This window comes from Apis cerana, linkage group LG1 (assembly GCF_029169275.1).
Source record: "Apis cerana isolate GH-2021 linkage group LG1, AcerK_1.0, whole genome shotgun sequence".
Classification (NCBI taxonomy): domain Eukaryota; kingdom Metazoa; phylum Arthropoda; class Insecta; order Hymenoptera; family Apidae; genus Apis; species Apis cerana.
This window is the reverse complement of record NC_083852.1, coordinates 11,791,724-11,806,268: the sequence shown is the minus strand read 5'-3', so window position 1 is coordinate 11,806,268 and position 14,545 is coordinate 11,791,724. Positions and strand designations below refer to the sequence as shown.

Sequence of the window (14,545 nt, the reverse complement as noted above, 5' to 3'; positions counted from 1 at the left end):
ATGAAGTTGGATAGTTCTTTAGATAAAACGGGAGTTAATATAGTAATTAGTCTGAGAAATCTTTTAATTAATTAAATGGAACGAAGGACGCTATCTAATTTATTTTTGATTTCGGGCAACGGTGCATTGTTTCTATGGTAATGTTTCTTCAATATCTAAAACTATTAGAAATGAAATTAATCGGAACAAAAATGTATCAACGTTTTCTCGACAAAGTTTCCATTCAAATTATACAAGAGTTAATTAAGTTATGGACTCGTTTTGATTCAGGTGTAAACTTCATACAAAAAAAAAAACGAAGAAAAAATATGTTATGATTATAAACTCGTTAAAGCATCATAAAGAATGGTTACATTAGAATGATCATATTCAAAATAGCTATACAAATTATGAAACTTTTTAATTAATAGTTGCTATTCTATTTATTCTTTTCAATTCAATTAAACCTGACATTTAGAATCTAATTCGCCGCCATTGCCATGCAGATATTTCTATTCTATGCGTGGGCGGGCGTTTGCTCGAAACTCTATTTCAGAAAATTAAATTAAATTCTCACGATTCCTGGTTATGTAACAATTTTATCGATATTCCGATATCCATGAGAGTTTAAATAGAGCATTCTTTAACAATGATATTAATTATATACAAACATCCTTAATTACGAAGTTGAATGACAATTTTTTTTTATTAAATTTTTTTATATATAGCTGTTTCGAATGCATGTATAAATTCATAAAAAAAAATTTCTTTTAAAAAAATCTAATTAGAAAATCAATAGTCGCGTCGTGTCATTTTGTAATGCAAGATGTGCACCGTTGTCGCCTTAACTTGTATCATGAATGAATGATAATGGAGTTTATGATGGTGTGATTATCCCTGCTTGGCGGGGAATACAGCTTGCCGGTACGAAAAGGGCACGTGGAGCGGATGCGTGAATCAGCTGATGACAAGAGTGGACAATTTAAAAGCGAACAGTGATACTTCATGCGAAAAAACGCGTCGATTGACCAAGAGGTGTAAACCGGAAACCAACACCAAAAAATCACCCAAAGGTATATTTTTATTCTCCTTTTTCGTTATATACGATTATGTGAAAAAAAGTTTATTTCGAAAATAGATAAGCTTTTTTCTTCATTTAATGCATAATATTACGATCTCTATGATTATTTTCATAGAGATTTATTACAGTTGTAATTGACTTTAATATCTATAACAAGTTTTATGCCTTAGTTATTTATGAATATCGATTGTACAACATAATATTATATTACTTGTTTTTAAAAATAATTTGAGTGTACATAATTGTTTATAATTTTTGAATATAAATATAAGTTCCATAAGTTATATGAATAATTTTTTTTTTAAAAAATTGCTGTACAGGATGATATAATATTTATGAAACATTTTAGAAGATTAATTCTAAAATAATGCCAAAATAAAAGTTAATATATATGGAAATATCGATAAAATTTATTTAATAAATTATGAGTTATTAAAATTGTTTTAAATAGAAACGAGGTAGAAATAGAGTAAGACCATTTTGTCTTTATTTTGTCATTGCACTCTGTTTATCTAACGCAAACTTAAAAAAATAAACGTAAAAAATGTTGCACCTGTTCGCAAAAAATCAATTGATAGAATAGAATAAAAAGTATCCAATGTTTACCGTATTTGAAGAGTTATTATAATGTAAACAAAATATATATACTTTCATTTTCATTTTTAAAAACACATTTTTATTATGTGAATTTCAATATTTTATAATAATAATTATATTAATTAATATTATAGTAATAATAATATATTTAATTTATTGATATTGATACTCTATGTTAGCCTTATTGAAACTTCATGCAATCTCCAGCAATAATGTAATAGTAAATAATAATAATACTGTGACTAAATATTTGAATAATGAAACTTTACATTAAAGAGAACTTCTGTTTACTATCATGATTCTTTTTGTTTGAAGAATTTTTTTTCAAAGTAAATAAATATTTTTTCTGGATAAACATAAAAACAAATTAACTTATCTACTTTATAGTTTTAAAGATACAAAAATAAATAAAAAATTTAGTGTCGAAGCAAAATTTAATCGTAATAATAATTAAATAATTCAATTTTGCAAATTGTAAATTTACTACTAATAGTGAAACAATCAAAGTTATTATATTAAAATAAATATAATTTTATATAATAAATATATAAAATATATAGATCTATATATTAAATATGTATAACTGTACATATCTGTTGATCTATAATTTTTATGTTTTAGGAGAACGAGCAAGCAAGAAGTCGGGTAAACAATAAACGAGAAAAATCGTCGATCAATCACTTAATGAAGTACGCAGCGATCTGTTTCATAACAGGCAACGAAAATACTATCTTGTCTTTTTCACGTGAACTCTAATTTTCAAATGAACAGAGAAGGAAATATTGTATTTTAAGTATTGACAATGATTATAATTGAAAAAGAAATTTCATCAAGTACGATCATAAAATCTGACTTTTAAACGTTTCAACGTTACTGTCAGTATATACTCCATCGATAATAATTATCGATTATACATGTTGGCTATTTTCAGAATTACTTCCATTATATGTGGCCAAATATTAATAATTGCTATACGAATATATTAAAGAGTATAGCTGGATTCAATAACGTTTTTTTTTTTTTACAGTTCTGTCAACTTTGTAATTGCTGTGTATCGATTTATTTATGAATATTACTGATCTTGTCCTCGATACAGTGACATAATTAAATTATTAAAAATTATTAATTATTCTTTGATACTATCACGAATTTTTTTTTCTTTTTTTGTCAAATCTTTAAATATATAATCTGATAAATATAATATATAATAAATTGTAAATATAATTGGCAAAATATATATTTTATAATATATGAATTGTTATTTTTAATTTTAAGGAAATAATTTTTCCTTTTTTTTTATGTTTTACGATTATTATTATTATATTATGCTACTGTATCGATGATGAAACGTTTCATGACACGATAATTGTATGATAATACACTGTGGTAAAATCTTTAGTTTCAAGAATCAACACGAAATGACTGCCGTTGAGATTCTTTATAAAATATATTCTTGCTAGAATATATGCATCGTTACAAACCCATACGAATTTTCAACGTTGTATAATTATCAATTATAGCATAATAGAAATTCCCAATTAGAAATAGTTTCTTTTAAAATACGTCGACGGATAAAAAAAAAAGAAAGACAAGTGGACGATCGACGGTCTCTATATAAAATGCCCGTTAACTTTGTCTTCCTCTAAAAAAAATAAAATATGTTGTCATTAACACGAACATTTTGTTCGTTTAATTCGTTAGTTTTTTACGCACATTCTTCTGCGTATAATTGTTTTAAGATGGCTCTCTGTTCGGCTTTCTTTTTATTAATATTTATACTTAAAATCAGGTACAATATTTGTGAACAGAGATTTTATCCTTTCAATTGTCACATAGATAAATATACCGTGTTTGATGTTAATTATGTCTTATACATTCAAAGGGTTTCCAAACTTTCTGGACGTTTTCATTCTTATTAGGATGTAATCGAGGTTCCAAGATATAAACTTACTTATGCTAATGATAAAAGTAATAAACTACTTTTTTACGAAAAAGAATATAGTTAAAAGTAAATAAATATTAAATAAATATTTAAATAACTTTTAAAATATCGAATTAATTGGAAAGTTGTTTGAAAACTGCCGCGTCCTTAAGTTTGGGAATCAGTGTTTTACGTAATAAGCACGATTAAATAATTATTACCATTTCTCCGATATGTACTAATAATTCTTCTCGACAAGACGTAACCTTCGCATAAAATGAAACGTCAATATATACAGTCTCTTTATATGTGTCTCGTATTATCTCTGAATGAAAAACTTATAATAACGAAAGCCAAATGAGCATAAAAATCAAATTAACATAATGCAAAAGTCTCAGGCTTCTCGTAGATCTGGGGGCTAATTAAATTAATTAGAACTCGTCTCTACGAGGTGTTCCATTGAAACTATAGAAATCAAACCTTCCCCTTTTCCGAATACAAAATTGTATTTGTTTTTAAATCTAGATGTATACGAAACAAGAAAAATTCGATAAAGTTAATAAAATCAGCTAATTCAGGTAATGATGCCGGGTATATACGGTATATCTGTATAAAAAAAAAATATTCAGCGAATACATACGGATCGATGGTATTGATCGGTATCGATGATCGTAGATTAGTCTACATATACCGTGTACGTCATATCATGATTATACATAAAAAAAAAAAAATGAAAAAAACGAATCTATGATAGAATAAGATAGCATTATCTACATTCTATGGTTTCTTCTAATTAACTATTATTAAACGTCTATTAAAGCATAATTAAATAATAACATGCTTGACCTCTCTTTGTGTGGAACTTGATGGAAGTTCTTCGTGTTTTAAACGCATTGTAACATAGCATAATAATAATAGAAGGTATGCTAATGATTAGAAGTTAAATTGTTCTTAAATGCGAGTTGAAGTATGAAGCCTTAATTGCTTTTTCAAATTTTAATCCATCATTGTACTTGCAACATAATCAAAAGTCTTTCCAAAAATTGATCTTATTGATCTTTTGAGTATATCATTCAAAGTTTTTTAATCATTATGCATCCATGTTGATATATAGATTAAACTCGTTGATGAATTTAAAATCAAATCATAAATGAAGAAGAATTCTGTTCGGTACTTTTCTATAGAATAGTAGCGAACGAATTTATATCAGATCAAAAGAAAAAAAATGAAAAATTAGTTAGTTAAGAAGAATTCAAAAAAAAAAAAGATATCTTTAATAGGAAGTTTAAGTTTTAGTTGCCTAGGCAATCAAATCAAATTCATATTTCCAAATTAAATATCTCGTAGCTCGTGCGAAATCATTGTCAGTAATTTATTTACAAGCTGACGTTATAATTGAATGAAAAAATTGTATAATGTATCTACTTACTTATTAAATAATTGTGTAACCATTACACATGTAATAAAAATCCAATGTTGTCAATAAAAACTAAATATTATATATAAAAATTATTGATTAATTTTATGTTTTTAGTGAACACAAATTAATCAAATTCCTAATTAATAGAAGATACATTAAATATACATATATTTTATGTAAAGATAAGCATTTTTTATTTATATGAAAAACATATAAAAAAATACAAAAGTTTGCAGATAATTATAAAATTGTTTTATAAAAAATACTAAACCTTAAAAAATGGGACGGATTACAGATCTTTTAATATAATTACATAGTCTTTCTTTACAAATATTCTATTTTTTTTTTATATTGTGTCATGAAATATATTTTCAAATTATATAAAATGTAAAAATTATATATTGCTTATTTTCTTAAAATTATTGTGTAAACAAATATATGATCTATTTATTTTTTATTTAATTATTAATTGTATATTATTAATATTGTATTGGAAAAAAATTAATTTTCATGACACAAATAACTATAATATTTTATATAGATAAACGAAGATTCATTAAAATTTCTTATGCTAAAATGCATAAAAGGTAATGTATAAAAGACAAAATTATTTTTTAAGGCACACAATTACATTATTTTAAAATAAAACACTGATATATATGTATATTATACATATATATATATTATACATATGTATATTATACATATGTATAAGTGTTTAAGTAATTTTTTTAAAGCATATTTGTGAAAAATAGTTTTTAGATTTGAAATATTATTAAATATAGAATAAGCATATATCTATATGTTAAAATATATCCTAATTTTAATCTAAATTCTTTGCTATTATGAATTAGATGACATATGAAAACATATGGTGATATCTATCTAACTTTATGCCATGGAAATTGAAAGTTTTCGTGAATATGCTTTTTCTTCCCATTCTCGGTCAGATGGCAATGCTGTATGCCGTATTTTACAAATTTGTGAACCGTATTTCAATAAGATTATTATTATACAAACAACAAAAAGTGTTAAACAAGTAGTTGCTGGCCAAAAAATATGCAATCCCATCTTGATATGATTTTTAAAAATGTATAGTTTTTGTGCACTTTGTACAATTATTTTTCGGCTTCGACTATTATATATAAATCAATTTGTATGTGTATATATATATAGATCAATTTGTACAGTGTTTTTAATTGAATATTTGAATTCGACTTTTGAATGTTTGTTTACTTATATATATAATATCAAAATTAATATTTAATTAAATTTCACTCTCACGTTTTTGCATCTCCATATATTCTTGTGTTTGTGGTGCAGTTCCGTATGGCTTTGGATCGTGATATTGTAAAACCTCTTGTTTCTCTTGTGCCTCAAAAGCACGTCCTGGTTCTAATTCAGTTAAATCCAAAGGTGGTGTTTTATGCGGTAATACTGTCCATAATGGTTGAATCCATCTGTTTCCTAATTAAATAAAAAGATAAACATTGATAATTCATTGTAAGAAAATGAAATACTTTATTATATTGATATTGAAACTCACCAGTATGAGGACTCTGCCAATAATATCGATGACGCGAACAACAAAATCCAATGTTCAGAATGCACAAAAATGCAAATAGTAGAGAACAGATAGTGACAGTGACATAAAATGGTGTAAAATCACCATATTCATGCTTCACAAAGAAGGGATTCTTCAAATAATCTTCTCGCTCGTCTAAAATGGACATTTTATAAATTTTAAAGATTCCTCTGAAAAAAACAAAGATAATTTTCCCTTCAATGCTTAAACTTTTAATAATAAATTTTTAATAAACTTTTATCAATTCTATTAATTTAAAAATCGACTGAAGGGAATAAATGCATTTTTTTAAATAATTTCATTTACTAATTAATAAAATAGTATCTTGTTTAAATTTGTAAATAACATTTAATTTTTTAATTCAAAAATCCCAGTTTTTAAAAATGTAAATTTCGCGTCATCTATACTTAGGCGTGGCGTATCAATCATATAATTAAATTAGAATTATTTTAAAATGTTTATTCTTTATAAAAATTTTGATTATATTATATTTAAAAAATTAATCATAAGAAATATAATATTAATATATCTTTAAAATATCATGAAATGACTTAATAGTAAATGAAATCATGAAATTTCAATTTTATCAAACTAAAATGTTAATATTATATAATACGTACCTTAAATAGTTCTTTTACTGATGAATTTTATATTGATTATTAATTAAATTTTTATTATTATAGTAGAAATATATGTATAATTTTTGTAATATTAATTTAACGACGTAATCATCTTGAATACGGACATCATTTGATGCAATAGAAACTGTTACACAAAATTGTGTTTGGGCGGGGCGTTGTATATAGTAAAAGAAATTAATGTCTTGTGCAGTGTTCACATGTAGCGATGCAATAAATAAAATAGTCATACTTAAATTATATGTATTTTAACTGATTTGATATTAACTTTGATATAATAATAATATTGATCCTTTAGGTAAAAAAGTAAAAAATAAAATATAATACTTTTTTTTATATAATAAAAATACGATTATATTCAAAACAAAAATATCTAGGTCATCATATAGATAGATAGAATAAATTTTATTAAGGATCAATATTTGTATGCGTGATAAATATATATAAATTGGTTCAAAAATTGGTTATTTTATATTTATTATAATAAATTATTATATTTGAGTTTTTGTAGTTATTATACACATATTTTCTAATGATACATCAGAAGTAGTATAATAAATAAGGTTACTTTGAAATCCAACATTTTTTAAATACTCCAAACGACCCCAATTTAGTATCGATTTTACTTTACGACCGATATTTTCTTTTTCATTCGAAGTTAAAGTTTTTATATTTGTACTAAAAAATATAATGTGTTCTTTTATTATTTTTTATATCTAATAAAAAAAGCAAAGAGAAAATATTAAAAATTAAAAATATTATACCTTATATTTTTGATATTATTTTGAGTTTTTGAAGTTTCAATTTCCTTGTTTAAAACAGAACCACAAGTTGCCCAACTAGCAATGCTACATAAAATTGTAAAATCATTTGGTATAAATCCACATTGTTTTAAAAAATCTTTTCCAACGTATGATTTATATTCACATTTGTGATGGCAACAAAATGCAATAATTAATCCAATAACATTACATTTCGGTTCATTTTGCATTGCATGAACTAAACAACTAAGAGTTAAATCTATAAAATAATATTAATAATTTCTCTAATAATAGAATATATATGGAAAAAAACTATAAATATACCTGTAGCTGCACCACACAAATGTTTTGCAATAGCAACTTTATTTTTAAATTTTTGAATTGTTGATATAGCATTTAATTTCAAATCAGCAATATCAGTACGTATTCTTTCTATTATTAGACCAGATTGTTCATTCTTCAATTTATTATCACTCTTATGTCTATAACTTGAACGATCTATCAATAATATAGAACAATCTTTTTTATTCTTTATTATTTGTCCTAACCAATAAGTTAATTTGCCCTTTCCTGCTCCAAACTCAATAAAACAAGTATCATCTTTTATAAGATTTGCACATTCTAAATGTGATAATAATGATGAATTTTGAATGAGATGCTTCTTAACAATTTTTCCACAAGAAACATCATTTATTTTATCTTTAAGTATTTGATGCTCTAATATTATTTCAGGAAATTCTGGTAATTTTTCTATAAAAAAAGTAAAAAATTATAGATTAAATTTAAAGTTGATTTTAAATACATGAATTTATATTTAAAATTTAAAATTATAATAAAAAATTTTTTAAATAAATTAGAATTACTAACCATAAACATTTTTTATTTTATCTATAACTGTATTTATAATGAGTTCATTTAATTCAGAAAGTGGAACACGTTGTGATGTTTCACATATTTCATTAGAATTAATTCCTTTTACAATAAATGATGGTTGTGCATCAATTAAACGCTTTGCATTACATACTTTTAAATGTTTAGATATCTTAGACTCATAACATGTACTAGAAATAATTTAATTAAATTTTATATTTCTATAAAATACTTATAGTAAAAGATATAAACTTACTGTGTTGGATCAAGTGGACATTTTATTCGTTTATTTTGAGATTTTTGCTTGTCTAAACAATCTAATGAAACTTCTTGATGTTCACCACAAAATTTGTTTCCTGTTTTTACTGTCATACGACAATAACGTTTCTTTTTTTTTACAAAATACATACAATGACTTTTTTCTGCCATTTTTCTTAAATTGTTAGATTTTTGATTTGTAAATTTTAATATTGAATGAATTATTCTTGTAAAAATATTTAAAGCAAAATATATTTATATATTTATATATTATGTATAACCTAACACATCACTATTATTTAAATGTGTAAATGTAAAAAGTAAATTTATTTAATTAAACGATTAATAATATATTATTGTATTTAATAATTATTAATAATATTCAATATTTAAAATTTTTATTTATTTATAAAAAAGTAATCATAATTTAGGTTAGTTTAGATTTTATTTATATGGAACATATTATATATACGACATATATATATGTACCATATATTACATATTTCGATTGAAAGATATATAGGTAAGGAAATAAGCAAACGCTTGCAGTTAGTCTATAACGTTCGTATGAGAAAGACGTATTACGTTATACCATATATCTTTTATTTTATTTTTTAATAATATGTAAATGATTATTTTCGTTATGGATTTTTTTTTACTTTTATTTTTTGCATATTAATCAATTAAATTTTGCATGTTTATTATAGAAGAAAGGTATTGTTATGACTTATTGTTTTTATACATAATTTATAATTTTATATTATTTTTAGAATATCCAAAATATTTTCATAATTCGATTTTATCAATAGTCAAAAATAAATAATTATTTATCTGCATTTGATAATTTGTATTTACTCTGTAGATAATTCATTAAGATTAGTTTTGATTAACACTTTTTTTCACTAAAAAAAATATGTTTCATATTTTATTATTTATAATAGATTTTTTATGCATTGATTAATTCATTTAATAGAAATATTTTATAAATTATTTTGTTCTATTTATTCATAATATACATGTATTTCATATTAAATCTTATCCATATAATTAAATACTGTTGAAATTTGCACGTAAAGTACATATATTATTTTTATTGAAATAATTTAACGTGAGAAATATTTGTTATTTAATATTTGCTATTTTCTATTAATTATATATTAAAAATTAATTTATATTGGTTTTATATTTTTTTTATTAATTATCATTTAATAAATGGAATATAAAACCAATATCGCAATTTAACTTGAGTTATTTTGTAAGTATGTGGCTATATTGCAGTATACTAAATTTAGTACTGCTAAATTTAAATGAATTTTTATTTCTTTTTATTTTTTTAATTTATTCAGTATATATAAATATTTGAGTATTCTTGAACATTCTCAATGATTTATTGAGTGTAAAATTATTATTTATTTAAAATTTTTTTAAATTAAGAATTTTAATTAAGAACGCATGTGACATTTAGAATTCAATTGCAATATAATTCGGATTCATTTTCGTTTTTTTTGTGCCGTTAATGATATTTAAATGATTGAATGATTAAAAAAATGTGCATGTGTCGTGTGTGCAATATAAGTGTATTTACTTATAGTGATTATCTTACAGTTATGTGTTATTTCTCGATCATAACCTCTGTTTATTCATTTTAAAAAATATATTTAAAACAATAAACAATTAATTAATATCAAGATTTCGCTTAATTTGAAATTTAATTAAATATCAATAAGATTAAAAAATAAACAATATTTAAAACAATAATTTCAATTAAAATATATAACGATCTACTTTGACGATTGAAGTAAAAGTAGTAAATAAGAATATTTTGCATCATTCATTCAAATCATTTGAATAATTTTTACCAAAAATTTTTATCAATGACAAAAAATTTATAAAAAAATAATTAATATAAAGTCTTAACAAATTTAAAAGATATAATGAATTTACACAAATATATATACTCGATGTTCTTATAAAAAAAATTAATTTATTTGTATATATAAAATGACATAAAAAATTTAAAAAAAATGTATACATAAAATAACTAGTGAAGATGAAAGTTTAAAGTTTGAATTGTCAAAAGTTGAAGAGGACAACTAAAATTATTAGTGATTCATGAAAATATTAATATAATTTTGAACAATTATCACACTACATACATCTACCGATCGAGCAATGTTAAAGATCCAAGAATTATTCTCTAAGAGGTCAGTCTCTTGTTACAATTTCGTGGACTACGTCCTTTTATTGGTTTGTCCGTTATTACTTACAAAATAGCACTAATTTATTACTATTTTATAATCCTTTAAAAAAATGCCGGATATTGAATGCTGTCAATGTGCACACGTTTGGATTGTCAGAACGTTTTGGGGACGGAAATGGTATGCAGTTATCGCTTTATTAGGCATCGTGTCAATTATTTTAATTCAACAATTCTTATTCGCATCCTATCTTCCTTTGGATCAGATAAAACGTAATACATATTTAGAGGAGCTAGATCAGGATGGTATGTAAATCTCTTTTTGCTATAAATTAATTATAGATATTGTCATAAGAAAAATAAAAAGTTTTATTATATTTGAATATATTTGAATAATATATTTAAAATAATTTAAATAACTTTGTTTTCAATTATTATTAAAAATTACTATTAAAAACACATAGTAATTTATCAGTACAAATTATCTGAACATTTGAATTAGAAATTTTTATTAAAAATATCTTTATTCTTTTTTTTCTATTTTAAAATTATAAAAATATATGACGATATCTTTATTGATGTGTGAATAAGAAATTTTACGATATTGTTGATAATAATTTTATCTTTACTGTTACAGTTTTGAATAGATGGTATAACTTTACCGACGGTGAGTGTGGAAAATCAATTATTAATCTATTTTTATAGAAAAATTAATAAGCAATAATTATAAAATATTAAAAAAGTTTCTTGACTTATTTTGTTATTATTTATTAATTGTATATTAGAAGGAATTTTAATTTTATCGAGTTAATTAGGTTATTTAATTAATTAAATAGGTTAGTTTAATTAGGTTAATTTTGTAACGATTTCGAATAGGAATAGACATATATATGTATATTATATGTTTTGTTTATGTTTACATATCATGAATTTAAAACTTTCTCAATATAATATTAATCTTAAACTAATAAGTTACTGATATTATTTATAATTGATATAAATTGACTGATTTATGAATTGTAATTTGCGATTTATATCTTAATCATTCAAAATAATCTTTATTGATCATTTATTACTGCCTTTATGACCACGACTATGTTATGTAACGTATTGTTTTATCTACATGTGCAAATCATAATGAAATACTATAGAATCATAATAAGAAATATTAATTCGTATTTACATATATCTAAATACTATTATTATGACCATCTGTTAATTTTTTCTGCATATTTATAAATATAATTACTTATTAAAAAAATCGGTTCAAAATAAATATGTATAAATTGATATTATAAAATAAATGTTAATATATAAGTATCATTAATTTGTTTAAAGAATCAATAAATTATTAATTATACATAATTGTTTTTGAATATTTAATAGCAATTTCAATTGGTAATATTAATGATAATTAATATTATATAATTTTAGAACTGAATTAATTCATACTATTTTTCATTTCGAATATTTTAAATGATTTTTTTATGAAGTATTATAAAAAAAGTACTTTTATGAAATTTTTCGGAAAGAAATAAAAACAATTTTTATTATTCTTTTATGTTATTTTTTAATGATATCTAATGAAACTATGTATGTATATATATATATACAACTTGTAGTTTTCTAATTTAATTAAACACGTGTAAATCTACATGTATATCGTATTACCTAATCATGCACAATTGCACAATTAACACTATAAACGATTCATGAAATATTCATAATATGTATTCATACTCTAATTTTAATTGTAAATTAATTTTTTCTAAAAGTTTAATTCTAAGTATTTATACAATGTTTTTATTAAACTAATTTATATGATTATTGTTAGGTGTTAAATGGTATAATAATAAGATACAATCACCATCAAATCCAACAAATTGGCAGCAATACATAACCGATATTCGACGATATTGGATACTTTGGAAATACAATCCGAATTATTCGTATAATCTTGAAAATCCAGAAATCAATGACCCATCAATGGGTCAAGCGAGTGTTATTCGAAAAATTTTCAAAGATAAGGTAGTATCAATTAATCATCAATTAATATTTTTCTTTTTACATGAACTTAATTAAATAAAAAATATTATTAATGGCCTCAAAACATTAAAATTTTTTTATTATTTGAACAAATAGTTAATATTATAATATTAATTTCGTGTAGAAAAATGGTTTCTTCGTAGAATGTGGTGCTTATGATGGAGAAACTCGAAGTAATACCTTAGTATTAGAACGATTCTTTAATTGGAGTGGTCTTCTGATAGAAGCAGATCCTATAAATTTTAATAAAATGTTGAAGAAAAATAGAAAGGCTTACCTAACACCGACGTGTCTTGCCATTGAGCCATATCCCTCGGTGGTACGAAAGTTCGTAATTTACTATAAAAACAAATTATGTAATAAATAAAATTAAATATGATTTTAAAATATTTTATATTCATTATATATATTTTTTATTTTATTCAATTTTTAGAATTTCTTTTTAATGGCGAACAACGTGGGACGACTACACGAGCCAAATGCTTCAGACATTCATTTACCAAATTCTGCTGATGTTGTCCACAATGGCGTTCACATTTCAGTTCAATGCTTTCCTTTTATAGATTTAATGTTTGCTCTTAACGTAACTACTGTAAATTATTTCAGCCTTGATATAGAGGGCCATGAGCTTCAGGTGTTAAAAACAATTCCTTTTGATATGATAAACATAGAGGTGAATAGAACGGATTAATTAGTACTAATTAATACAACAAATTATTAATTTAAAATTAAAAATTGGATTACTTTTCAGACACTTTCGGTGGAATTCTCTCACGTTGAAAATGGTAAGAGAAGTTTGATTGATTTTATGGAATCAAAAGGTTATTATATATATTCTTTGGTTGTAAGATCTGACAATTTAGCTCACGATATAATATTTATGAAATATGATTATGAAAAGTCTAATTTGTTAAAATAATTTCGTTCTGATCACGTTATTTTGTGTTCCTTGATCTAAAATATTTTTGATACATCTTAAATAAAATAATATACTTTAAAATTTTCTTTCGTTGTTGTATTTAAAATTATTATATTTAATTTTATTTAATTATCAACTATATTGTTAAATTATATATTATTATAATTAGAATATATGATATAAAATATATTTATTTCAGCTCTTTATTTTGTTTATTTTTTGTTAATCACTTTCGATAATCATTTGGAAGTTAATTTAAAAAAAATTGACATT

The 14,545-nt window shown here is 22.7% G+C and overlaps 4 protein-coding genes across 11 annotated transcripts in view; 2 read left to right on the top strand and 2 right to left on the bottom strand.

The window, feature by feature from the left end:
* LOC108001619 (uncharacterized) overlaps window positions 1–5,087 on the top strand; it is a 40,109-nt gene extending 35,022 nt beyond the window's left edge. For 2 of the 3 annotated variants that reach the window (XM_062073464.1, XM_062073467.1), the window contains one exon: window positions 897–2,323. In XM_062073464.1, the coding sequence (XP_061929448.1) occupies window positions 897–1,117 (221 nt within the window). In that variant the 3' untranslated portion in view covers window positions 1,118–2,323. Of the gene's footprint in view, window positions 1–896 lie in introns of all 3 variants that reach the window. The other variant, XM_017062696.3, reaches the window with a different exon arrangement.
* An 81-nt stretch (window positions 5,088–5,168) lies between these two features.
* Window positions 5,169–7,427, bottom strand: LOC108001597 (uncharacterized). Its single transcript, XM_017062659.3, has 3 exons — window positions 7,204–7,427; window positions 6,545–6,753; window positions 5,169–6,465 (listed from the first exon to the last, which is right to left on the bottom strand). Exons 2-3 carry the CDS (start codon window positions 6,729–6,731, stop codon window positions 6,266–6,268), a joined length of 387 nt encoding a protein of 128 aa, XP_016918148.1. The 5' UTR covers window positions 6,732–6,753; window positions 7,204–7,427; the 3' UTR covers window positions 5,169–6,265.
* Window positions 7,428–7,688: 261 nt separating this feature from the next.
* LOC108001621 (tRNA:m(4)X modification enzyme TRM13 homolog) lies at window positions 7,689–9,523 on the bottom strand. The gene is made up of 5 exons (XM_017062699.3): window positions 9,109–9,523; window positions 8,850–9,043; window positions 8,307–8,732; window positions 7,986–8,241; window positions 7,689–7,899 (listed from the first exon to the last, which is right to left on the bottom strand). Exons 1-5 carry the CDS (start codon window positions 9,279–9,281, stop codon window positions 7,713–7,715), a joined length of 1,236 nt encoding a protein of 411 aa, XP_016918188.2. The 5' UTR covers window positions 9,282–9,523; the 3' UTR covers window positions 7,689–7,712.
* A 161-nt stretch (window positions 9,524–9,684) lies between these two features.
* Window positions 9,685–14,476, top strand: LOC108001595 (protein Star). 6 transcript variants are annotated; one of them, XM_017062654.3, is made up of 8 exons: window positions 9,685–9,824; window positions 11,156–11,314; window positions 11,468–11,613; window positions 11,945–11,974; window positions 13,142–13,335; window positions 13,478–13,672; window positions 13,787–14,026; window positions 14,105–14,476. In XM_017062654.3, exons 2-8 carry the CDS (start codon window positions 11,283–11,285, stop codon window positions 14,270–14,272), a joined length of 1,005 nt encoding a protein of 334 aa, XP_016918143.1. In that variant the 5' UTR covers window positions 9,685–9,824; window positions 11,156–11,282; the 3' UTR covers window positions 14,273–14,476. The 6 variants fall into 6 exon arrangements, with proteins under 6 accessions (XP_016918143.1, XP_061929426.1, XP_061929427.1 ...); XM_062073442.1 differs by having other exon boundaries at window positions 9,689–9,824; window positions 11,040–11,314; XM_062073443.1 differs by having other exon boundaries at window positions 9,695–9,824; window positions 10,576–11,314.
* Window positions 14,477–14,545: the final 69 nt, after the last annotated feature.